We start from the raw sequence: 26,607 nt of genomic DNA, 5'->3' as shown, positions 1-26,607 counted from the left end.
ACTTCAGGCACATTACCAATTATCCATATCCTTATTCTTAGAAAGTTCAAAAACTTATTTTTGATGAATTCTCCTTTAAACATAAAGTCAGACAAAGGGAAAAAGACACTATACAGATGATATAAGAGAACAGCTTGTGTAAGGTGTTTCTAAGGATAAAGTTGGAAGTACCATGTAAAGTCTCGCTTCTCTTTCTAGGTAAAAGGAATACCTCGAAAGACACGTCTTGTGGAAATTGATCATATGTTGTCTACTTTTAACCTGCTAGATAAGCATAATGCATTTTCATTTTCACTGAGTGGAGGAATGAAGCGCAGACTCTCTGTGATCATAGCACTTATAGGGGGCTCCCAGGTAAAAACAACAACAACAATGACAAAAAACACACATAAACAAAAAATGGATCCACACTGAAGCTGGTCTAAAAAAATTAGCCAACAGAAACCTGAGAGCTGATATAGATCTAAGACTGTTAAAGGAACTTTACATATGAAATCCCATATGGAATTCATACTGTCAACCTTGTAACCAAACTGTCTCAGGTTTGGAATTATCCTAGCATTTGTAATTCAGTTTTAGTCTAAACTTGTTATCTTAGCTTAATTGGACAAGTGACTGAAAAAGCAAAACCAGAATAAACCCCATAACTGGTAAGACCCTAGTGACACTAGTACATAGTATTTAATGGTTATGGAATTGTTCTTCTGGCTTTAGGTTGTGATACTTGATGAGCCAACATCTGGAATGGACCCAGTCTCAAGGAGGGCCACCTGGGATGTCCTTCAGCAGTATAAAGAGGATCATACCATCTTATTGACCACCCACTACATGGATGAAGCTGACATCTTGGGTGACCGCATAGCCATCATGGTCAAAGGATCCCTGCGGTGCTGTGGCTCTTCAGTTTTCCTGAAAAAAATATATGGTCTCTTTCCCTTTGATTATTCTTTGGATATTGATATGTTAATATTCTTCAAACATAATCTTCATGGATATTGATTTCTTCATAATATTATAGTATAATTTCCCTAGTTTTTTGTCTATCACCCCAAAACTTCTATTTCCTTTGTCCTTTTATTTGGAACTCTACAGTGAGCTTTTTGAAGTAATGGTCATAGTTTACATATTGTTAATATGGAAGTAGAGTTGACATACAGTGTCATATTATTTTCAGGTTTACATCATAGGGATTCAGTATTTTTATACATGACAAAATGATCCCCATAAGTCTAGTTACCATCTGTAATCATACAAAGTTATTATAATATTATTGAATGTATTCTCTATGCTGTGTATTATATCTTCATTACCTATTTATTTGGTAACCAGAAGTTTATTCCTCTTAATCCCCTTCACCTATTTGCTTGGCCTCCAACCCCTTCTGCTTCTGGTAACTGACAGTTTCTTTTTTTTTTTTTTATGAAATTTATTGACAAATTGGTTTCCATACAACACCCAGTACTCATCCCAAAAGGTGCCCTCCTCAATACCCATCACCCACTCTCTCCTCCCTTCCACCCCCCATCAACCCTCAGTTTGTTCTCAGTTTTTAACAGTCTCTTATGCTTTGGCTCTCTCCCACTCTAACCTCTTTTTTTTTTTTTTCTCCTTCCCCTCCCCCATGGGTTCCTGTTAAGTTTCTCAGGATCCACATAAGAGTGAAACCATATGGTATCTGTCTTTCTCTGTATGGCTCATTTCACTTAGCATCACACTCTCCAGTTCCATCCACGTTGCTACAAAGGGCCATATTTCGTTCTTTCTCATTGCCACGTAGTACTCCATTGTGTATATAAACCACAATTTCTTTATCCGTTCATCAGTTGATGGACATTTAGGCTCTTTCCATAATTTGGCTATTGTTGAGAGTGCTGCTATCAACATTGGGGTACAAGTGCCCCTATGCATCAGTACTCCTGTATCCCTTGGGTAAATTCCTAGCACTGCTATTGCTGGGTCATAGTTAATTTTCTGAGGAACCTCTGCACTGTTTTCCAGAGTGGCTGCACCAATTTGCACTCCCACCAACAGTGCAAGAGGGTTCCCGTTTCTCCACATCCTCTCCAGCATCTATAGTCTCCTGATTTGTTCATCTTGGCCACTCTGACTGGCGTGAGGTGATATCTGAGTGTGGTTTTGATTTGTATTTCCCTGATAAGGAGCGACGTTGAGCATCTTTTCATGTGCCTGTTGGCCATCCGGATGTCTTCTTTAGAGAAGTGTCTATTCATGTTTTCTGCCCATTTCTTCACTGGGTTATTTGTTTTTTGGGTGTGGAGTTTGGTGAGCTCTTTATAGATTTTGGATACTAGCCCTTTGTCCGATATGTCATTTGCAAATAGCTTTTCCCATTCCATTGGTTGCCTTTTAGTTTTGTTGGTTGTTTCCTTTGCTGTGCAGAAGCCTTTTATCTTCATAAGGTCCCAGTAGTTCATTTTTGCTTTTAATTGCCTTGCCTTTGGGGATGTGTCGAGTAAGAGATTGCTATGGCTGAGGTCAGAGAGGTCTTTTCCTGCTTTCTCCTCTAGGGTTTTGATGGTTTTCTGTCTCACATTCAGGTCCTTAATCCATTTTGAGTTTATTTTTGTGAATGGTGTGAGAAAGTGGTCTAGTTTCAACCTTCTGCATGTTGCTGTCCAGTTCTCGCAGCACCATTTGTTAAAGAGACTGTCTTTTTTCCATTGGATGTTCTTTCCTGCTTTGTCAAAGATGAGTTGGCCATACTTTTGTGGGTCTAGTTCTGGGGTTTCTATTCTATTCCATTGGTCTATGTGTCTGTTTTTGTGCCCATACCATGCTGTCTTGATGATGACAGCTTTGTAGTAGAGGCTAAAGTTTGGGATTGTGATGCCTCCTGCTTTGGTCTTCTTCAAAATTACTTTGGCTATTTGGGGCCTTTTGTGGTTTCATATGAATTTTAGGATTGCTTGTTCTAGTTTCGAGAAGAATGCTGGTGCAATTTGGATTGGGATTGCATTGAATGTGTAGATAGCTTTGGGTAGTATTGACATTTTGACAATATTTGTTCTTCCAATCCATGAGCAGGGAATGTCTTTCCATTTCTTTATATCTTCTTCAATTACCTTCATAAGCTTTCTATAGTTTTCAGCATACAGATCTGTTACATCTTTGGTTAGGTTTATTCCTAGGTATTTTATGCTTCTTGGTGCAATTGTGAATGGGATAAGTTCCTTTATTTGTCTTTCTGTTGCTTCATTGTTAGTGTATGAGAATGCAACTGATTTCTGTACCTTGATTTTGTATCCTGCAACTTTGCTGAATTCATGTATCAGTTCTATCAGAGTTTTGGTGGAGTCTATCGGGTTTTCCATGTATAGTATCATGTCATTTGCAGAAAGTGAAAGCTTGACTTCATCTTTGCCAATTTTGATGCTTTGATTTCCTTTTGTTGTCTGATTGCTGATGCTAGAACTTCCAACAGTATGTTAAACAACAGTGGTGAGAGTGGGCATCCCTGTCGTGTTCCTGATCTCAGGGAAAAGCTCTCAGTTTTTCCCCATTGACGATGATGTTAGCTGTGGGCTTTTCATAAATGGCTTTTATGATCTTTAAGTATGTTCCTTCTATCCCGACTTTCTCAAGGGTTTTTATTAAGAAAGGGTGCTGAATTTTGTCAAAGGCCTTTCTGCATCGATTGACAGGATCATATGGTTCTTTATCTTTTCTTTTATTAATGTGATGTATCACGTTGATTGATTTGTGAATGTTGAACCAGCCCTGCATCCCAGGAATGAATCCCACTTGATCATGGTGAATAATTCTTTTTATATGCTGTTGAATTCGATTTGCTAGTATCTTATTGAGAATTTTTGCATCCATATTCATCAGGGATTTTGGCCTGTAGTTCTCTTTTTTTACTGGGTCTCTGTCTGGTTTAGGAACCAAAGTAATACTGGCTTCATAGAATGAGTCTGGAAATTTTCCTTCCCTTTCTATTTCTTGGAACAGCTTGAGAAGGATAGGTATTATCTCTGCTTCAAATGTCTGGTAGAACTCCCCTGGGAAGCCACCTGGTCCTGGACTCTTATTTGTTGGGAGATTTTTGATAACCGATTCAATTTCTTCGCTGGTTATGGGTCTATTCAAGCTTTGTATTTCCTCCTGATTGAGTTTGGGAAGCGTGTGGGTGTTTAGGAATTTGTCCATTTCTTCCAGGTTGTCCAATTTGTTGGCATATAATTTTTCCTAGTATTCCCTGATAATTGCTTGTATCTATGAGGGATTGGTTGCAATAATTCCATTTTCATTCCTGATTTTATCTATTTGGGTCATCTCCCTTTTCTTTTTGAGAAGCCTGGATCGAGGTTTGTCAATTTCGTTTATTTTTTCATAAACCAACTCTTGGTTTCATTGATCTGCTCTACAGTTTTTTAGATTCTATATTGTTTATTTCTGCTCTGATCTTTATTATTTCTCTTCTTCTGCTGGGTTTGGGGTATCTTTGCTGTTCTGCTTCTATTTCCTTTAGGTGTGCTGTTAGATTTTGTATTTGGGATTTTTCTTGTTTCTTGAGATAGGCCTGGATTGCAATGTATTTTCCTCTCAGGACTGCCTTTGCTGCATCCCAAAGCATTTGGATTGTTTTATTTTCATTTTCTTTTGTTTCCATATATTTTTTAATGTCTTCTCTAATTGCCTGGTTGACCCACTCATTCTTTAGTAGGGTGTTCTTTAACCTCCATGCTTTTGGAGGTTTTCCAGACTTTTTCCTGTGGTTGATTTCAAGCTTCATCGTTTTGTGGTCTGAAAGTATGCATGGTATAATTTCAATTCTTGTATACTTATGAAGGGCTGTTTTGTGACCCAGTATGTGATCTATCTTGGAGAATGTCCCATGTGCACTCGAGAAGAAAGTATATTTCTGTTGCTTTGGGATGCAGAGTTCCAAATATATGTGTCAGGTCCATCTGATACAGTGTATCATTCAGGGCCCTTGTTCTTTATTGACCGTGTGTCTAGATGATCTATCCATTTCTGTAAGTGGAGTGTTAAAGTCCCCTGCGGTTACCACATTCTTATCAATAAGGTTGCTTATGTTTATGAGTATTTGTTTTATATATTTGGGGGCTCCCGTATTCGGTGCATAGACATTTTTAATTGTTAGCTCTTCCTGATGGATAGACCCTGTAATAATTATATAATGCCCTTCTTCATCTCTTGTTACAGCCTTTAATTTAAAGTCTAGTTTGTCTGATATAAGTATGGATACTCCAGCTTTGTTTTGGCTTCCAGTAGCAGATAAATAGTTCTCCATCCCCTCACTTTCAATCCGAAGGCGTCCTCAGGTCTAAAATGAATCTCTTGTAGACAGCAAATAGATGGGTCTTGTTTTTTTTTATCCATTCTGATACCCTATGTCTTTTGGTTGGCGCATTTAGTCCATTTACATTCAGTGTTATTATAGAAAGAGACGGGTTTAGAGTCATTGTGATATCTGTATGTCTTATGCTTGTAGCGATGTTTCTGGTACCTTGTCTCACAGGATCCCCCTTAGGATCTCTTGTAGGGTTGGTTTAGTGGTGACGAATTCCTTCAGTTTTTGTTTGTTTGGGAAGACCTTTATCTCTCCTTCTATTCTAAGTGACAGACTTGCTGTATAAAGGATTCTCGGCTGCATATTTTTTCTGCTCATCACATTGAAGTTCTGCCAATCCTTCTGGCCTGCCAAGTTTCGGAAGAGAGATTGGTCACGAGTCTTATAGGGTCCCTGTATATGTCAGGGCACGTTTATCCCTTGCTGCTTTCAGAATTTTCTCTTTATCCTTGTATTTTGCCAGTTTCACTATGATATGTCGTGCAGAAGATCGATTGAAGTTACGTCTGAAGGGAGTTCTCTGTGCCTCTTGGATTTCAATGCCTTTTTCCTTCGCCAGTTCAGGGAAGTTCTCAGCTATTATTTCTTCTAGTACACCTTCAGCACCTTTCCCTCTCTCTTCCTCCTCTGGGATACCAATTATGCGTGTATTATTTCTTTTTAGTGCATCACTTAGTTCTCTAATTTTCCCCTCATACTCCTGGATTTTTTTATCTCTCTTTTTCTCAGCTTCCTCTTTTTCCATAATTTTATCTTCTAGTTCACCTATTCTCTCCTCTGCCTCTTCAATCCGAGCTGTGGTCATTTCCATTTTTTTTTGCATCTCGTTTAAAGCGTTTTTCAGCCCCTCCTGACTGTTCCTTAGTCCCTTGACCTCTGTAGCAAGAGATTCTCTGTTGTCCTCTATACTGTTTTCAAGCCCAGCGATTAATTTTATGACTATTATTCTAAATTCACTTTCTGTTATATTATTTAAATCCTTTTTGATCAGTTCATTAGCTCTTGTTATTTCCTGGAGATTCTTTTGAGGTGAATTCTATCGTTTGGTCATTTTGGATAGTCCCTGGAGTGGTGGGGACCTGCAGGGCACTTCCCCTGTTCTGTGGTGTATAACTGGAGTTGGTGGGCAGGATCGCAGTCAGACCTGATGTCTGCCCCCAGCCCACCGCTGGGGCCACAGTCAGACTGGTGTGTGCCTTCTCTTCCCCTCTCCTAGGGGCGGGATTCACTGTGGGGTGGCGTGGCCTGTCTGGGCTACTTGCACACTGCCAGGCTTGTGGTGCTGGGGATCTGGCGTATTAGCTGGGGTGGGTAGGCCAGGTGCACAGGGGCAGGAGGGGCAGGCTTAGCTCGCTTCTCCTTAGGTGATCCACTTCAGGAGGGGCCCTGTGGCAGCGGGAGGGAGTCAGACCGGCTGCAGGAGGGGTGGCTCTGCAGAAGCATAGGGCTGGGTGTTTGCGGGGTGCAAGGAATTTCTCTGGCAGGAACTGGTTCCCTTTGGGATTTTGGCTGGGGATGGGCGAGGGAGATGGCGCCGGCGAGTGCCTTTGCTCCTCGCCAAACTGAGCTCTGTTGTCCCGGGGCTCAGCAACTCTCCCTCCCGTTGTCCTCCAGCCTTCCCACTTTCCCAGCAGAGCTGTTAACTTATGACCTCCCAGATAGTAAATCCCGCTTGCTGTTGGAACACACTCCGTCTGGCCCCTCCACTTTTGCAATCCAGACTCAGGGGCTCTGCTTGGCCGGTGGACCGCCCCTCCACTCCGGCTCCCTCCCGCCAGTCCGTACAGCGCCATCGCCTCTCCACCCTTCCTACCCTCTTCCGTGGGCCTCTCGTCTACACTTGGCTCCAGAGACTCCATTCTGCTAGTCTTCTGGTGGTGGTTGGGTTATTTAGGCAGGTGTAGGTGGAATCTAAGTGATCAGCAGGATGCGTGGTGAGCCCAGCGTCCTCCTACGCCACTATCTTCCCTAGAATCCCCAAATATTTATTTATTTCTGAGACAGAGAGAGACAGAGCATGAGTGAGGGAGGGGCAAAGAGAGGGACACAGATTCCGAAGCAGGCTCCAGGCTCTGAGCTGTCAGCACAGAGCCTGACTTGGGGCTCGAACTCACTGCGAGATCATGACCTGAGCCCAAGTCAGAAGCTCAATCGACTGAGCCACCCAGGCGCCCCCTGACAGTTTCTTTCTTATATTTATGAGTCTCTCTTGGTTTTGTTTTGTCTCTTTGTTTTGTTTTGTAGATTCTACATGCAAGGGAAATTATTTGGTACTGTCTTTGATTTATTTCATTTACCATGACACTCTCTAGGTCTATCCATGTTGTCAAAAATAGCAAGATTTCACTTTTTTAATGAGATTTATTGTCAAATTGGTTTCCATACAACACCCAGTGCTCATCCCAACAGGTGCCCTCCTCAGTGCCCATCACCCACTTTCCCCTTCCCCATCAACCCTCAGTTTATCCTCACTTTTTAAGAGTCTCTTCTGGTTTGGTTCCTTCCCTCTCTAGCTTTGTTTAGCCTTTTTTTATGGCTAAGTTATATTCCATTGTATATATTTACCACATCTTCTTGATCTGTTCATCAATGGATGGATACTTGGGTTGCTTCCATATCTTGGCTATGATAAATAATGCTAAAGGAAACATACAGGTACATGTATCTTTTTGAATTACTGTTTTTGTGTTCTGTGGGTAAATACCCAGTAGTGGAATTGCTGGATCATATAGTAGTTCTATTTTTAATTTGTTGAGGAACCTCCATACTGTTTTCCACAGTGGCAGCACCAATTTCCATTCCCACTAACAGATTCTTTTTTTTCCACATCCTCACCATCACCTGTTGTTTCTTGTGTTACTGATTCTAGCCATTCTGACAGGCATGTGGTGATTCTCCTTGTGGTTTTGATTTGCATTTTCCTGATGATAAGTGATGTTGAGCATCTTTTCATGTGTCTATTGGCCTTCTGTATGTCTTCTTTGGAGAAATGTCTGGTTTTAATTGGATTATTTGTTTTTTAATTGGATTATTTGTTTTTTGGAGTTGAGTTGCATAATTTATATATATAAAAGTTATATATATACATATGTATATATACATATATATACATATGTATATATCATGGATATTAACCCTTTATTGGTTATCATTTGCAAATAACTTCTCCCAATCAATGTGCTGTGTTTTTGTTTTGTTGATGGTTTCCTTCCCTGTGCAAAAGCTTGTTTGGGTGTAATCTCAATAATTTAATTTTGCTTTTGTTTTCCTTGTCAGAGACCTGTCTAGAAAAATGTTTCTACAGCCAATGTCAGATTACTGCCTGTATTTTCTTCTAGAAATTTTTGGTTTGCAAACATTTTCCTTTATTCTGTATGTAGCCTTTCCATTTTGTTGATTGTTTCCTTTGCTTCTCAGAATGTTTTTAGTTTGGTGTAGTCAAACTACTCTTTTATTTGGTTTCCTGTGCTTTTGACTTCATATCCAAAAAAAATCATTGCCAAGACCTATGTCAAGAGGCTTTTAACTCAGTGTTCTCTTTTAGGAGTGGATCTTTTTTTTTTATGTATTCAGTTACTCTGTCTTTTGATTGGAGAGTTTAATCAGTTTTTATTTAACACATATTTTGATAAGGAAGTACTATTGCTAATCATGTCCCATTTGCCTTGAAGTTCTTATGTCCTTCTTTTCATCTCTTGCTGTCTTCATTTCCTTTTTACTAATTTTTGTATTGATATGTTTTGATTTCTTTCTTTTTCTTTTGTGTAATTTCTAGGCATATTTTCTTTGTGGTTATTATGGGATGTACATAAAATATAACAGTATATTATAAGCTGATAACAACTTAACCTCCATTGCATATAAAAAACTGTTTTCTTTACTCCCCTCATAAAACTTTAGTTATTGATATCAGATTTATATCTATTTGTGTTGTGTATTGTGTATCTTATTATTTAGTTATACTTTTTATTAAAAATATAACACTTTTTAGTTATAGTGTTTAATGCTTTTATCTTTTAACTTTTATAGTAGAATTAAAAGTAATTTAGGGGTGCCTGGGTGGGTCAGTCAGTTAAGCATCCAACTTCGGCTCAGGTCATGATCTCACAATTCGTGAGTTTGAGCCCCATGTTGGGCTCTGTGCTGATAGCTCAGTGCCTGGAGCCTGCTTCTGATTCTGTGTCTCCCTCCCATCAGCTCCACCCCTGCTCACACTCTGTCTCTCTCTCAAAATAAAGAAAGATTAAAAACAAGTTTCTTTAAGTAATTTACCCACCACCATTACAATATAAATTATTCTGTATTTGTCTGTATATTTAACACTACCTGTGAGATTTATACTTTCATATGACTTTGTATTACTGTTTACCATCCTTTCTTTCCTTTTCTTTTCAATTTGAATAACTCCCTTTAGCATTTCTTATAATGCAGATATAGTGGTAGTAAACTCTCTTAGCTTTTGTTTGTCTAGTAAAATCTTGCTCCTTAATTTTTGAAAGACACTTTGCCATGTATAGTATTCTTGGTAATTTTTTCTTTGAGTACTTTGAATATATCTCATCATTCCCTTCTAGCCATCTTTTCAGGTTTCTGCTGAAAAATCAGCTAATAGTCTCATGTGTGTTCCCTTGTATGTGACAACTTGCTTTTCAAAACCCTCTCTTTGTCTTTGACTTTTTACTATTGGATTATAATGTGTTTTATTGTAGATATCTTTGGATTCATCTAGTATAGATCTTTTGCATTTGTGACCCGGAATGTCCATTTGTTTTCCTTGGTTCGGAAGTTTTCAGCCATTATTTCTTTGAATAAACTTTCTAACTCCCCCCACTTTCTCCCCATATGGGACTCTTATATTGCATTTATTGCTCTACTTAGTGATATTCCATAAGTCTCTTGGGCTTTATTTACTCTTTTTCATTCTTTTTTGTTTTCTTTTGTTCCTCTGAGTGAAATTATTCACTTGACTAATTAATTCACTTGACCAATTAATGACTTGACTTTGAGATCACCCATCCTTTTGTCCACTTTATGTAGTCCACTTTTGAACCTGTATAATGAATTTTTCAATTTAGTTACTATATTCTTCAGCTCTGCAACTTCTTTTTGGTACTTCTTTTTTTTTTTTAATTTACATCCAAATTAGTTAGCATATAGTGAAACAGTGATTTCAAGAGTAGATTCCTTAATGCCCCTTACCCATTTAGCCCATCCCCCCCTCCCACAACCCCTCCAGTAGCCCTCTGTTTGTTCTTCATATTTAAAAGTCTCTTATGTTTTGTCCCTCTCCCTGTTTATATATTGTTTTTGCTTCCCTTCCCTTATGTTCATCTGTTCTTTGTCTTAAAGTCCTCATATGAGTGAAGCCATATGATATTTGTCTTTCTCTGACTAATTTTGCTTAGCATAATACCCTCTAGTTCCATCCACATAGTTGCAATTGGCAAGATTTCATTCTTTTTGATTGCCAAGTAATACTCCATTGTGTGTGTGTGTGTATACACCATTCATCTTTATCCATTATATGGATATATATATGGATTATATATATATATATATACACACACACACACACACACACACACACACACACACACACACACCATTTATCTTTATGCATTCATCCATGATGGACATTTGGGTTCTTTCCATACTTTGGCTATTGTTGATAGTGCTGCCATAAGCATGGGGGTGCATGTGTCCCTTCGACACAGCACACCTCTATCCCGTGGATAAATGCCTAGTAGTGTAATTGCTGGGTCGTAGGGTAGTTCTATTTTTAGTTTTTGAGGAACCTCCATACTGTTTTCCAGAGTGGCTGCACCAGCTTGCATTCCCACCAACAATGCAAAAGAGATCCTCTTTCTCTGCATCCTCACCAACATCTGTTGTTGCCTGAATTGTTAACGTTAGCGATTCTGACAGGTCTGAGGTGGTATCTCATGGTGGTTTTGATTTATATTTCCCTGATGATGAGTGATGTTGAGCATTTTTTCATGTGTTGGTTGGCCATCTGGCTGTCTTTTTGGAGAAGTGTCTATTCATGTCTTTTGCCCTTTTCGTCACTGGATTATTTGTTTTTTGGGTGTTGAGTTTGATAAGTTCTTTGTAGATTTTGGATACTAACCCTTTATCTGATAGGTCACTTGCAAATATCTTCTCCCATTCTGTCAGTTGCCTTTTAGTTTTACTGATTGTTTCCTTCGCTGTGCAGAATATTTTATTTTGATGAGGTCCCAGTAGTTCATTTTTGCTTTTGTTTCCCTTGCCTCAGAGACGTGTTGAGTAAGAAGTTGCTGTGGCCAAGATCAAAGAGGTTTTTGCCTGATTTTTCCTCGAGGATTTTGATGGCTTCCTGTCTTACATTTAGGTCTTTCATGCATGTTGAGTTTATTTTTGTGTCTGGTGTAAGAAAGTGGTCCAGGTTCATTCTTCTGCATGTCACTGTCCAGTTTTCCCAGCACCACTTGCTGAAGACACTATCTTTATTCCATTGGATATTCTTTCCTGCTTCATCAAAGATTAGTTAGCCATACATTTTTGGGTCCATTTCTGGGTTCTCTATTCTGTTCCATTTATCTGAGTGTTTGTTTTGTGCCAGTACCTTACTGTCTTGATGATTATAGCTTTGTAGTATACCTTGAAGTCTGGGATTGTGATGCCTCCTGCTTTGGTTTTCTTTTTCAGGATCACTTTGACTATTCAGGGTCTTTTCTGGTTCCAAATAAATTTTAGGATTATTTGTTCTATCTCTGTGAAGAATGCTGGTGTTACTTTGATAGGGATTACATTGAATATGTAGATTGCTTTGGGTAGTATTGACATTTTAGCAATATTTGTTCTTCCTATCCAGAAACATGGAATATTTTTCCTTTTTTGTGTGTGTCTTCTTCAATTTCTTTCATAAGCTTTCTATAGTTTTCAGTGTATAGTTTTTTTCACCTCTTTGGTTAGATTTATTCCTAGGTATTTTATGGTTTTTTGCACAACTGTGAATGGGATCGATTCCTTGATATCTCTGTCGCTTCATTGTTGGTGTATAAGAATGCAATCAATTTCTGTGTGTTGATATCCTGCAACCTTGCTGAATTCATGGATCATTCCTAGCAGTTTTTTTTGGTGGAATCTTTTGGGTTTTCCATAGAGAGTATCCTGTCATCTGCGAAGAGTGAAAGTTTGATCTCCTCCTGGCCGATTTGGATGCCTTTTATTTCTTTGTGTTGTCTGATTGCAGAGGCTAAGACTTCCAATACTATGTTGAATAACAGTGATGAGAGTGGACATCCCTGTCTTGTTCCTGACCTTAGGGGGAAGCTCTCAGTTTTTCCCCATTGAGGATGATATTAGCATTGGGTCATTCATGTATAGCTTTTATGATCTTAAGGTATGCTCCTTTTATCCCTACTTTCTTGAGGGCTTTTATCAGGAAAGGATGCTGTATTTTGTCAAATGCTTTCTCTGCATCTATTGAGGGGATCATATGGTTCTTGTCCTTTCTTTTATTGATGTGATCAATCACGTTAATTGTTTTGTGGATATTGAACCAGCCCTACATCCCAGTTATAAATCCCACTTGGTCGTGGTGAATAATTTTTTTAATGTATTGTTGGATCTGGTTGGCTAATGTCTTGTTGAGGATTTTTGTGTCCATGTTCATCGGGGAAGCTGGTCTACAGTTCTCGTTTTTAGTGGGGGTCTCTGTCTGGTTTTGGAATCAGGGTAATGCTGCCTTCATAGAAAGAGTTTGGAAGTTTTCCTTCCATTCTATTTTTTGGAACAGCTTCAAGAGAATAGGTGTTAACTCTTCCTTAAATGTTTGGTAGAATTCCGTTGGAAAGCCATCTGGCCCTGGACTCATTTTTTGGCAGATTTTTTATTACTAATCTATTTCCTTACTGGTTATGGGTCTGTTCACATTTTCTCTTTCTTCCTGTTTCACTTTTGGTAGTGTATATGTTTCTAGGAATTTGTCCGTTTCTTCCAGATTGCCCATTTTGTTGGCATATAATTGCTCATAATATTCTCTTATTATTGTTTTTATTTCTGTTGTGTTGGTTGTGATCTCTCCTCTTTCATTCTTGATTTTATTTATTTGGAGCCTTTCCTTTTTCTTTTGATCAAACAGGCTACTGGTTTATCAATTTTGTTAATTCTTTCAAAGAACCAGGTTCTGGTTTCATTGATATGTTCTACTGTGTTTTTAGTTTTGATAGCATTAATTTATGCTTTAATCTTTATTATTTCCTGTCTTCTGCTGGTTTGGGGTTTTATTTGCTGTTCTTTTTCCAGATCCTTATGGTGTAATGTTAGGTTGTGTATCTGAGATCCCCTTTCTTCTTTAGAAAGGCCTGGATTGCTGTATACTTTCCTCTTATGACCCCCTTTGCTGCATCCCAGAGGTTTTGGGTTGTGGTGTTATCATTTTCATTGACTTCTATATACTTTTTAATTTGCTCTTTAACAGCTTGGTTAGCCCATTCATTGTTTAGTAGGTGTTCTTCAGTTTCCAAGTATTTGTTACCTTTCCAAACTTTTTCTTGTGGTTGATTTTGAGTTTCGTAGCGTTTTGATCTGAAAATATGCACGGTATGATCTCGATCTTTTTGTACTTACTTAGGGCTGATTTTTGTCCCAGTATATGGTCTATTCTGGAGAACATTCCATGTGCACTGGAGAAGAATGTATATTCTGCTGCTTCAAGATGAAATGTTCTGAATATATCTGTTAAGTTCATCTGGTCAGTGTTTCATTCAAAGCCATTGTTTCCTTGTTGATTTTTTTATTAGATGATCTGTCCATTGCTCAGAGTGGGGTGTTGAAGTCTCCTGCTATTATGGTATTACTATTGATGAGTTTCTTTATGTTTGTGATTAATTGATTTATATATTTGGGTACTGTCACATTTTGCGCATAAATGTTTGCGATTGTTAGGTCTTCTTGGTGGATAGACCCCATGATTATGATATAATGCCCTTCTGCTTGTCTTGATACAGTCTATTTTAAAGTCTAGATTGTTTGATATAAGTATGGCTACTCCAGCTTTCTTTTGTTGACCATTAGCATGATAGATGGTTCTCCATCCCCTTATTTTCAATCTGAAGGTGTCTTTAGGTCTAAAGTGGGTCTCTTGTAAACAGCATATAGATGGATCTTGTTTTCTTATCCATTCTGTTATCCTGTGTCTTTTGATTGGAGCCTTGAGTCCACTGACATTTAGAGTGAGTAATGAAAGATATGAATTTATTGCCATTATGATGCTTGTAGAGTTGGAGTTTCTGGTGGTGTTTTCTGGTCCTTTCTAATCTTTGTTGCTTTTGGTATTTATTTATTTTTATATGTATATTTTCATCTTTTCTCCCCTCAGAGAGTCCCCTTAAAATTTCTTGCAGGGCTGGTTTAGTGGTCACAAACTCCTTTAGTTTTTGTTTGTCTGAGAAACTTTTTCTCTCTCTCCTTCTATTTTGAATGACAGCCTTGTTGGATAAAGAATTCTTGGCTGCATATTTTTCTGTTTCAGCACATTGAATATATCCTGCCACTCCTTTCTGGCCTGCCAAGTTTCTGTGGATAGGTCTGCCACAAACCTGATCTGTCTGCCCTTGTAGATTAGGGGTTTTTTTTTTCCCTTGATGCTTTCACGATTCTCTCCTTGCCTGAGTATTTTGTGAATTTGACTATGATATGCCTTGTTGATGGTTGATTTTTGTTGAATCTAATGGGGGTTCTCTGTGCTTCCTGGATTTTGATGTCTGTGTCTTTCCCCAGGTTAGGAAAGTTTTCTGCTATGATTTGCTCACATAACCCTTCTACCCCTATTTCTCTCCTCTTCTGGGACCCCCTATGATTCTGATTTTGTTCCTTTTTAATCAGTCACTGATTTCTCTAATTCTTAAATCATGCTCTTTTGCCTTAATCTCCCTCTTTTTTTTCTGTTTCATTATTCTCTATAAGTTTGTCCTCTATATCACTTATTCTCTGTTCTGCCTCATCCATCCTTGCCGCCGCTGCATCCATCCATGGTTGCCGCTCAGTTATAGCATTTTTAATTTCATTCTGGATATTTTTTACTTCTTTTATCTCTGCAGAAAGGGATTCTAATCTATTTTTGACTCCAGCTAGTGTTCTTATTATCGTGATTCTAAATCCTGGTTCACACATCTTGCTTGTGTCTGTGTTGGTTAAATCCCTGGCTGTCATTTCTTCATGCTCTTTCTTTTGGGGTGCTCTTTGTTTTGTCATTTTGAAGGGAGAAAAGGAATTAATGAGGTAGAAAAATTGAAAATAAAAAATTGAAATAAAAAAATATTAAAATTAAAAATTAAAAACACACACACAAAAATAAAATAGATGATGCTAGATCCTTGGTGTGTTTTGGTCTGGGTGTTGAAAGTGGTTTGACAGATTAGAGAAAAAAGGTCAGAGCAGAAAAAAAAGGAAATCATTTGAGAATTTGAAAAAAATACACTGAAGTAGACTAAAATGAGATGATGGGGGTAAAATAGAATTTGAAAAAATTTACAGAAAATTAAAAAATATAGTAATAAAAATTTAAGAAAAATATTTTTAATAAAAATTAAAAATAAAAATGAATTCTCTCTCCTTCTGTATTCAAGAAAAAGAAGTGCAAAAGAGAAAAAGAAAGAAAGAAAGAAAATTGAATAGATGAACCTGCTAACAGATTGAAGTAGGGCTGAAATTACTTTGTTTTCCCCTAGAAATCAGTCTCTGTAGCGCTTTATAGTCCATAAACTAACCTGGTGGATAGACCTGTGTTCTTGAAGAGCAAATTTGGCCCGGGCTCAGTGTAACAGCTCCACTCTCCACTAGAAGGCACTGCAAGCCTACTGGGGTGGATTGTTGCGGTGCTCATAGGTGTGTATGCACATGCCTGGGAGTGGTGAAAACGGCGCCACCCAGCTACCCAGTCTGTTCTCCCAGATCAGCAATCATGCACCCGTCCTCTGTCTTCAGCTTTCATCCACTCCCTGCTTTTTCACTCTCTGTGACCAGGCCCCAGGCAGTACCTCTCTCCTGAGTTTTGTCTCAGATGCAGCTGTTTTCCCCGGCCCCTTACTTCTGAAGGACTGCGGCTTTGACCTGTTCCGTCCCTCTGCAGGAGGGTCTCACCGAGCAGTGGCCGAATGAGCAATGGCCAAATGTCGGCTGCACCTAGGAACACTTGCTGGACCCTGCTGCTGCCGGTGTCCCGAGACTGCAGCCAGGTGCCAGCCCACCCCAGAAAAAGTTTGCGAGATAGTGTAGCAGCAGCATTTCAGGGATTATGAAAAATCACAACACACATCTGGCACCAGGCTTCACACTTAATGACCTTGTTCCAGCACCAGTGAATGTGACTGTTTTCTGGGATCTGCTGGGACCAGGTGGCTTCAACAGTCTCTACCAAATGTCCTTCCAGCAGTGGAACCACTTTTCCCTGTGTAGCTCGAGAACTTCCTGGACCCCACTCTGTTCCTGGGGATTCGCCCTTCCCACCAGAGCACCACCAGGTATCGAGCTGAGGAGTTGCAGCCTTTGCACTCCCTTTGTTTACAGTGCTAATGGAATTTAAACCCTCTCCTTTCTCCTTTCTCCTTTTTAGTTTAGCCCCTGTGGCTGTTTCCAATTTTCCACTTTCTCTCCAGCTGCTTTTGGGGAGGGGTACTTTTCCCGTATTCTGCCCCCCTCCCCAGTCTCTGTCCTCTCTCCGCCCACAAAAGCGGTTCCCTACCCTCAGCAGCTTCTTGCTCCCCAAATTCACCTCTCTGTGCCACGTACCTGATGAATTCTGTAGTTCAGGTTGTGCAGACTGTTGTGCTAATCCTCCAATAAGTTTCCTAGGTGTGTAGGATGGTTTAGTATTGGTCTGGCTGTATTTCATGGATGTGAGACACACAAAAAACTTCCATGCTGTTTCGCCATCTTGGCTCCTCCTTGGAGCCTCTTTTCGGTACTGCTTAAGCTTTCTGTTTCTTTGTTGAAATTCTCACTTTGTTCATGCATTGGTATCCTGACCTTGGTGAGCATCTTTATTATGTTATTTTAAATTCTCTGTCAGGTAAGTTAGATAGATCCCCATTTAATAGAGCCATATTCTGGATATATATGTTTTCTTATTGGAAAACATTTCTGTGTCTGCTTCTCTTGATTTTTTCCATCCCATTTAGTGTTATATTTTCTAGTTTCCTTGCATGTTTTTTTCATTTTTAGAATTCAATTTGTGAATAAAATAATAGTGGAGACTAAAGTAATTGATAATTATCCTCAGTAAATGGTATACCCTGGTCTATTAGGCCACTGTTATGGAAGACTGAGTTAATATAACCTGTATTCGAGCAAATATTGGGATGTATTACACCTTTATTTAGATTTTCTTTATCACTGTCGTCAAGTGTGTTAGTAATAGGATCAGGATTTTGCTCTTAGCAGAGGATGGGATCTGTATATGAATGAGATCATGGGGATCTTGTGAAGCTATAATTCAGTTCCCAGCTTTTAGATCTGACAAATGCTCTTTGCTTTCCATTTCTAAACTATTTTCTTTACCTCAAAGGTTTTCTCTCTATGCTGCTGCCCTCTTCCTACCCTTTAAAGGCCCACTGTAATAAAGGACTGATGTACCTCAGAAGTATTTTTCTTAGCTTTTTTGTCCTGTCCTGAGCTATCAGAGTACCACTGCAATGTTTTCACAAAGTTCTGAAGAGCCCTGACGGCATTTTTGTTCATTTGTTTGTTTGTTTGTTTGTTTTTACTGCCTTACCCTTCCTCCACCCCACCCCCAGCCACGCCTTTGAGAGCCTAGGGCAATGCAGGTAGTGGAGGTGGAGACTACTTTGGAAAGGTTTCTCAGATCTCTGAAGGAAAGGACTTGTATCTGATTAATTTACTCCCTTACATATAATAGGCACCAAATGTATATCTGTTTAATGAATATTAACCTTGTTTTCTCAGATTTTATTGTCAGTAGAACAAGAGACTATGTAACAGAGATTTTTCCCTATCTCTGTTCTCTCAGCCCCTAAGAAAATTAATGAAATTACAAAAGAAGTATTTACTAGATTTCTTAGACTTGTAATCATATGATTAGCATGCCTTATATTCTACCTCACCCAAACCATGGAAAGCCAAGTGTGGTCTCACAAGAATATTGGAAATACAAAATTGTTTTATTCATTCTTCTAAATGGATTTTCTCAGGTGTGGGATACCACATGGTCATGGTGAAGGAGGCTCACTGCAATGATGAAGAAATCTTAAAATTTATTCAGTATCATATACCAGAAGCCACTTTGGAGAAGAATGTTAATAATGAAATATCTTTTCTTCTACCCAAAGAGTATACACACAGGTATGAGTCCAAAGAATGTAAAATGATTGATGTTTAGATAACCAGATGTTATTATTGCTCTTTCTGGTTTCTGAAGGCATAGCAAATAGAGTTTATTTAACAAACCAAAACTCCAGTCATTGCTATCACTTGCACTGAAAAGAAGGATTCTGCTTTTGGCTATAGATTCCTGGTTTTAATTGGTTATAATGGATGGTATTGGTAGAGTAAAACTTGTCTGGTGAGTGAAGTGAATGGAAATATAAATATAATGAGATAAAAATTTAGTGGTGGCTCTTGAAGTCAAGGTGACAAGAACTTCGAGTAAATAGGCAGTTTGACTACACTAGCTAAGCAAGTTTTTCATCAAAGGGAATCACAAAGAATAATAACTGTACCTAAGACAACCATCCTAATAAAGGGAAATGGAAACTAAACGTACTTATCAGAGACTTTCAGAGTATGATATTTTTATCTTCTTGTAATATACAAGTAAGTAGTTGATGTAGTATTTCCTAAAGTAAAGCCAGTTGTCATATTCAAGAAGAATATGAAGGACTTTAATGCCCTCTTTTCTAGTAAATCTGAAAGTTCTTGAGAATCAGCAGAATGGTATAGTGTGATCAGGCACCAGAATGGAATTAAAATTCTAGTCATATTCTGGAATAAGAGAATGAAATACCATGGAGAATTAGAAATAAAATTCTAGATATGTAACCTCAAAGATGCATGGTGGTTGACTCATTCAGTAAAGTTGGGAGCCAGATGAGTGCTTTGGCCCATTGTGACATTTGTGATCCGTGTGAAATGCACAGTCTCTCTTGAAGGAGACATAAAGGTAAACCACTTCTTTAAACTTATCACACTATCTGCCTGTCTTTATTCATGTGGACACAAATGGCAGTCTCAAAAAATGTCTAAAACTGGAAATGAAAATATTCTGAAGGAGATGATATTTTCTGTATATTTGTTTCATATTTATAAAATGTATTCTTATTTATTGTATCATATCTTCATATTCATATTGATAATATCTTCTCCATATTTTATCATACCTTCATATTTGGAAGCAAAGGATGTTTATCACATATTCTTACTAATCATTTGGGTTTCAAGAACAGAAAAAGAAAGAAGATCCAGAAGGTGAACAACTAATTATACATTGCTGGGCAATAAATTCAGATTTAGAATGATGGACTCACTACAGAATAAACTGAAAGCCATGAAATTAGGGAAGAATGTGTTTTTCTAACAGGGAGATGTTTTAAAGTATGAAATAGGAAAAACAATTTTAAGACAAAAATACCTATGGATCTATTTTTTCAGAGTATGATATAAAAAAAAAAAAGAAATGATGGTTACAATTCTTAGTGATCTTTCATTCCAGCTAAGATTTTCATAGCTAATAATAATTGAGCACTAACTGTTTGCAAGATATTGTTCTAATACGGATTTATTCACAAATCTGAATAAACAATAAGGAAGAGAAAAAGAATGTTAACAGCATATACTTGTATTCTGATTCGTTGAATGTATCTCGTAAGGAAAGTACTCTTGAAACTTTACAACAGTGTTGTAACTTGCTGTAAAACAGTGCTGAGACTTGTTGGAATGAAGCTTAAGTTCAGAATGTAGCAGTGGAGTGATATGCAGCCTTCCGAAGGCACAGAGACATAAGATGGGTCTCATAATAGTGCTACATATCAGGGAATATTTACAGGCTAAAGTTCATGAGTTAGAGACTGTCCTGCTCTCACTCTTTTTTTCTGTCTCAAAAATAAATAAACGTTTTTTTAAAATTTTTTGAAGAGGTTATAAATATAAAGGGAAACCAGCAGGTGATAATAGGAAGAAAAAGAAACAAGTATAATTTTGTGAAACTCCTACAAGTTAAAAGGAGGAAGTGTGTTATTCCTGATATAAGGTTTAATTAAGCAGGACAACATAATAAAGAGAGTAATCAAGTATAGTCACGCAACAAATATTTCATTTACCTCAAAGCAGATTTCCTGATGGGTCTCTGAGGATTGTCGCCAACAAATATGTCTTAGAAAAGTGGAGGAAATAAAAAAAAAACTAACTCTCTATTTCTAATTCTGATAATCAAGAAAATGTTGGTTGAAGGAAAAAAGAGTCAGATATTTTACGGAAAATGTACAACATCATGGTAAATTTCATGGTAGGAAAGAAGGAAGGATCTGGTATTTTTAGATACAGGCCAATATTGGAAGATACATAGAAAAGCAAGTTTCTGTAACATAACCTCAAGATTGTTTGGAAGCTTCAAAAATGAAATTTTTACCACAGATCCCAAAGATAGAGAAAATAGACTGACAGCTAAAATTCAATAAACAAGAATAATAGAGTTGTTACAGAATATCATGAGGAATTTTATCACCCCAATCTGTTATTTAAAAAGTAGTTTAATTTAAATTTAAATTAAATTAAATTTAAATTAAATTAAATTTAAATTAAATTTAACTAATTTAAAAAGTAGTTCATTTCATGTTAATTTAGGGTGTCTTGAGCAAGTCTGGCTCCTAAGCAGAAAAGTTGGAAAGGTATATGAGGGTTACACGAATCTATTTGGTAGAGCAGAAGAAAAGCTAGTATTTGAGACAAGGTCCAGCAAGTTAACCAGGAAGAAATAGAAGGGAAATTAAATGTGCACATGAAAGCTCCAGATAATTGTTATGCTTCGGCAAGGCTTCTTTTGAAGTGTTCTGAAACCTTCCTCTAGTCTGGCTTCAACTTGTTTAAAGGCATAAGATTTTGAGGTTAGGATATGGAGATGAGAAAAAGAAAAGTCTAAAATATCATCAAGAAGGAAAAGAAGCTTCAGTGCTGGGGTCAAGGAAAGAAAAAATTTTAACTCCTGTTTTGATTCAATCTTTTGATCAAAGTAAATGATCTTTCAACTTAAAATATAAGAACAAACAAAGAGGGAGAAATTTTCATTGTGCTTCTCACAGCTGTAAGTAACTTCAAGTCTCCAAGCTAGGATAAAGTGCATATGAGGCACACCACTATGAAGTGACTGCAGAGGAATAAATGTTAGTTCAGATGGAATAACTTTGCAACAAATAAGGGAAGAAAATCAAATGTACTTAATTTTACCTTTTTATAAGAGATATGATGTCTCACGTTTAGAAAGATTATACCAAATAATAAGATTAAGTTAATAGTAAATCAAGAGAGATTAAGTCAAAAAGAAATGGTGATACAATTGGATTCAAACACAAGGCCATTTATCTCCAAACTTTATGTTCTCCCATCGACACCCGTTGTGTTAGAAAACTGGAGATGTGCCAATCCAATTCTAATTTTAAACTTCAAAAATTGACATTGATGATCCCATGGTTGATTCACAAAGAAAACAATCAAACACAACAAAACCTAGAATGAGAACTAAGAAATCACTAAATCATGCAAAAACTCATCTTAGTCTTGGACAGAATTCCCTCCACGTTTCCTCCACATGATGGATAAACATCAATCTCTTTCATAAAGGTGAAAAGGGAAAGAATGCCTGTAGAAAAGATACTGCATTTTGAAATAAAAGCACCAATCTAAGAAATAATAAGAAATGTCTACTTTGAAAATAATTTCCCAAAATGAAAAACTTTAGAAACTCTCTGCTTTATAGTCTCAATCAAATTAAAGAGAACACTTGAACAATTAAAGAGAACACTTGGAGGAGGGAAAATGGGATAAAATGATATGAAATTCTTGATTGACTAGTAAAAAACTGACCAAATAATTGTGGCAGAAAAGAGAACTCCTGAAGGAGAACACTGTGTCAAGAATTCTTCCCAGAACTATGAAGAAAACTGCAAAAAATAAAGAGACCAACCAGTACATTACCACTACACACCCACAGGAATGGCTAAAACTAAAAAGGCAGATTATAGCATATAAACATGGTAAATGGATCTCATTGCTGATAGAAGTATAAAATGGTAAAACTGCTTAACATGTAAACTTAGTAAACATTGCTATGTTTACTAAGCTAAATATGTGCTTATCCTACGACTCAGCAATTATTCCTAATATATACCTAAAAAAACACTTGTCCCTGAGAAGAGACGTAGAAGAGTGTTTATATTTGTAGACACTATTCATAATAGCTCCAAAATGTCCGTCAGCAGGAAAATGGAGGAATATAGCAATAAAAAGAAAAAACTATTAGTATATACAATATGAATGAATCTCGCAGACATGGAAACATTAGGAAAAAATATATAGGCTGTAGGATTCCATTTATATGAAGTTCAAGAAAAGAAAAAAAATCTTTATGGAATTCTAGAATTAAAATCACCTCTATAAGAGGAGTGCCTGGCTGGCTCAGTCAGTGGACCATATGACTCTTGATCTTAGGGTTGTAAGTTTGAACCCTACATTGGGTGTAGAGATGACTTAAAAATAAAATCTTTTTTTAATATTTATTTAGAGAAGGAGAGAGAGAAAGCAGGCACAAGCCGGGTAGGAGCAGAGAGAGAGGGGAGGGAATCATACAATAATACAATACAATACAATACAATACAATACAATACAATACAATAAAATACAATAATAATAATTAGTTTTACAGAAATGAAATCCTATCGTAATAGTGTTCTGAATCTTGTTTTGTTTACCTGAATCTTTGGTCAGCTGTTTATGGTAGGACTTTTAGGATTTCCTATTTTTAAGATAACTGAGGAAAAATCTACATTTTACTTAGATGTTATTGTATCATATCATACCATAATTTATTTGTTAAACTGTCAATGGGTATTTGTCTCCAGTTAGTGCTATATTTTTGCATTTAAAGCATTATACAAGTTTAATTTTGTGATGTATAAAGTCAAAGCAAACAAAAACAAATAAATATGCCAAATTATAGTGTATTAACAGTCGATGTCTTTGGGGCCTGGTATTGTGATGATGTTTATATTTTTATAATTCATCTCTAAATATTTTATGATGCATACATATTAATTTCTTAACTAAAATTAAAGAAAAAAAAGAAAATGTGTGAATCCTAGCTGAAAAGTCAAGCACTAGGAAGGAAGAAGCACCCAGAAGAAATGGATTTAAAACATGTGAAGGCTGTCATGTAGGTAGATTACACATGTTCTATATAACTAAGGGTGTAAGTTTAGAACCAATGTGCAAAACTAGATGTATTGAATGGAAAACAATTTAAGTTTAAATATGGAGGAAACTTTTATCTTCCAAAAGAGTGAATTTTGAGTTCCTCCAACACTGAGAGGGACAAACACTTCACTTGCTCCTCATTGGGAATATATCCCATGGTTTTGAGACCTGGAGGGTTTTGGAACAGATCATCTTTTAAACATGAAGCACTGTAAAATCTTCCCAGGAAAACTATTCTTTAAAACTCTTGATGTCTCTGGGGCACCTGGGTGGCTCAGTTGGTTAAGCTTCTGACTTTGGCCTAGGTCATGATCTTGAGGTTCGTGAGTTCGAGCCCCATGTTGGGCTCTGCGCTAACAGCTCAGAGTCTGGAGCCTGCTTCAGATTCTATGGTCTCCCTCTCTCTCTCTGCCCCTGCCTTTCTCTCTCCCTGTCTCTCAAAAATAAAAATAAACATTAAAAAAAAATTTTAAACCCACTCTTGATGTCTCTACATTGCATCTGGCTCAATTTCCATGGCTTTTCTTGATTACTGAAACTGTATGTTCTTCTCTGCATATAATTTTTACTATACCTACTCCATTTTCTATTTTTGAGTGACTTTTTCCCTGCTAATTGGAATATGGTTTTTTGTTGTTGTTTTTTAAGTTTATTTCCAGTGAGAGAGTGCATGATTGAGGAAGGGGCAGAGAGAGAGGGAGAGGGAGAATCCCAAGCAGGCTCCGTGCTGTCAGTGTGGAGCCTGGTGCCAGGCTCAATCCCACAACCCTGGAATTATGACCTCAGCCAAAACCAAGAGTCAGACATCAACTGACTGAGCTACCCAGGCGCCGCCCTTTTTTTAAACTTATTGAATAAGAACCATAGCCTGTATATGTGCGTGATAAATTAACTCATGTGCCCTAGAGTCATTAGCATATATAGTCTTTTTGTAGTTTTAGAACACCAGAATTACGTGTTTTCAAGAATTAATTAGAATGGGAAACAATTTGCTGCAGCAGTCTGTGGGTTCTATTATAAGTATTGAAGTGAAGAATGAGCTACATTTTCCCCACTGCTGGGGGGAAATCAGTTCAAAATAAAAATATGTAAGTAGGAAAATCTTCTGATTTGGTGCTAACATTTACTCCTCCCCTTCCCCATTTCCCTTCCCCTTCTTACTTTTATTGTAATTCTTATTCTAGCTTTGAAGCTCTGTTTACTGATCTGGAAAAGAGACGGTATGAGTTAGGCATTGCTAGCTTTGGTGCCTCTGTTACTACCATGGAAGAAGTATTTTTTAGGTGAGCAAGGATACATAGGGAAAATAAAAACCATGGCCAGGGGGTGGGGGGAGGACCATATCTTGGTCCCTTCTGTACACTCACCAGGCTCAGAGTCACACATTAGAAATTTAAGAGGTGCGAGGAGGAGGGAACTGACATGATTTGTTCTACAGCAACACTGAAAAAATACTGCCATCATTTCAAAATAGGAGCAGATGTTTTGATATACTCAAAATATGACTAAGATGTTAATCTTTAACTTGAATCAGTTCAACCTAATGAAGCATTCAATACCTTGCACTAGTTTTCCTAGATTTACTATGTCTCGCAGCAGTCCTGTGACTGGTGTTTGGGAACCACTACTCTACCCGAGTTACCCTGTTGCCTCCATATAATGCCCCCTGCCAAGTCAATAAGCAAACCAAGGAGGCTTCTGAGTTGAATGTGTGACTCACATTCTTCAAATAAGACATGGGATAGAATTGAAATTAAATGCTGTGTTCTATTTTTATACAGAGTCAATAATATGGAAGATTCACAAGTAGATATCCCAGCTACCCAAACTCCACCTCCCTCTGTGATGAGTGGAGTCTCAGTTAAGAACCAGAATAGGAATATGTCAAGCAATGAGAGAGCACAGTGTTCCACCATGAACGAAAGTCCTGCTATTATGTTTAATACTGGGGTAAGCACCTTTGCTAAGAAACCTTATGTATATTTATTTAATTGGTGCACAAGAGGTACATCTTCTGTAATTTACTACTTGAACAAAGATGGTGTGGCATTCTTAGCCACTGCACCCCACCAGTTAGGGAGCAGTCTGTACCACGAACTAATTAATTTCCCAGTGCAGAAGTGATGAGGTCTAGATAAAGGTCACTCTCACCATTGCTATTCCTTAGTTCTTTTTTCTGTCTTAGAATTCTTTTCTTTTCTCTCAAATTGCTAACCCGGAAATTTGGTAGTTCACTGAAGCTAAAGAGAACTGGAAAGAGCATGGTTTTTAGTAATCAAGCATGCCCAGTGTTTTAAGTTTTTGCTGTGGGTGTTCATACTGCATAAGGGATCGATTTTCCTTAATCAGTGCGATCCTCAGCATGGGAAGTCCCTTCCCATGGGAAGTGAGTTGCCCAGCATTTCTTTGCTTCTTCTTCTAATTATCTCTTCCTCCTATAAGGAACCTGTTTGTTTGTTTGTTTGTTTGTATTTTGACAGTCAGGAGTCTGGGGAAAATCATCCTGTTGAGATTTTAAGTGTGTTATATGAAAATCCAGACCTTAAACACCATATTTAATACCTTACAACAGTGGCTAGCAAACTTGCAGAAAGGGATAATAGATATTTGAGGCAGGTTGCCCACTTGGTCTGTCTTGCAGTCACTCCAAAAAGGCAACCATAGACAATACAGAAATGAATGGGTATAGCTGTGTTCCAGGAAAATTTGGTTTACAAAAATAGGTCATAGTTTGTTGACCCCTGCCTTATAAAGAAAAGACTGATCAAACTCTCAGGTAGTATCACACTATGCTTAGATTCTAAGTATTT

At 37.6% G+C, this 26,607-nt stretch overlaps 1 protein-coding gene across 18 annotated transcripts in view; it reads left to right on the top strand.

The window, feature by feature from the left end:
* LOC101087463 (phospholipid-transporting ATPase ABCA3-like) overlaps positions 1-26,607 on the top strand; it is a 224,156-nt gene that overhangs the window by 99,766 nt on the left and 97,783 nt on the right. For 17 of the 18 annotated variants that reach the window (XM_045047758.1, XM_045047743.1, XM_045047746.1 and 14 more), the window contains 5 exons: positions 199-354; positions 715-925; positions 18,529-18,679; positions 24,982-25,080; positions 25,579-25,747. In XM_045047758.1, coding sequence (XP_044903693.1) covers positions 199-354; positions 715-925; positions 18,529-18,679; positions 24,982-25,080; positions 25,579-25,747 — 786 coding nt within the window. The remainder of the gene's footprint in view (positions 1-198; positions 355-714; positions 926-18,528; positions 18,680-24,981; positions 25,081-25,578; positions 25,748-26,607) is intronic. The other variant, XM_045047748.1, reaches the window with a different exon arrangement.

The sequence above is a fragment of the Felis catus genome, chromosome E3 (genome assembly GCF_018350175.1).
Source record: "Felis catus isolate Fca126 chromosome E3, F.catus_Fca126_mat1.0, whole genome shotgun sequence".
NCBI classification, from domain to species: Eukaryota; Metazoa; Chordata; class Mammalia; order Carnivora; family Felidae; genus Felis; species Felis catus.
Note: the sequence above shows the minus strand (reverse complement) of the source record. Positions and strands in the feature narration are given on the sequence as shown.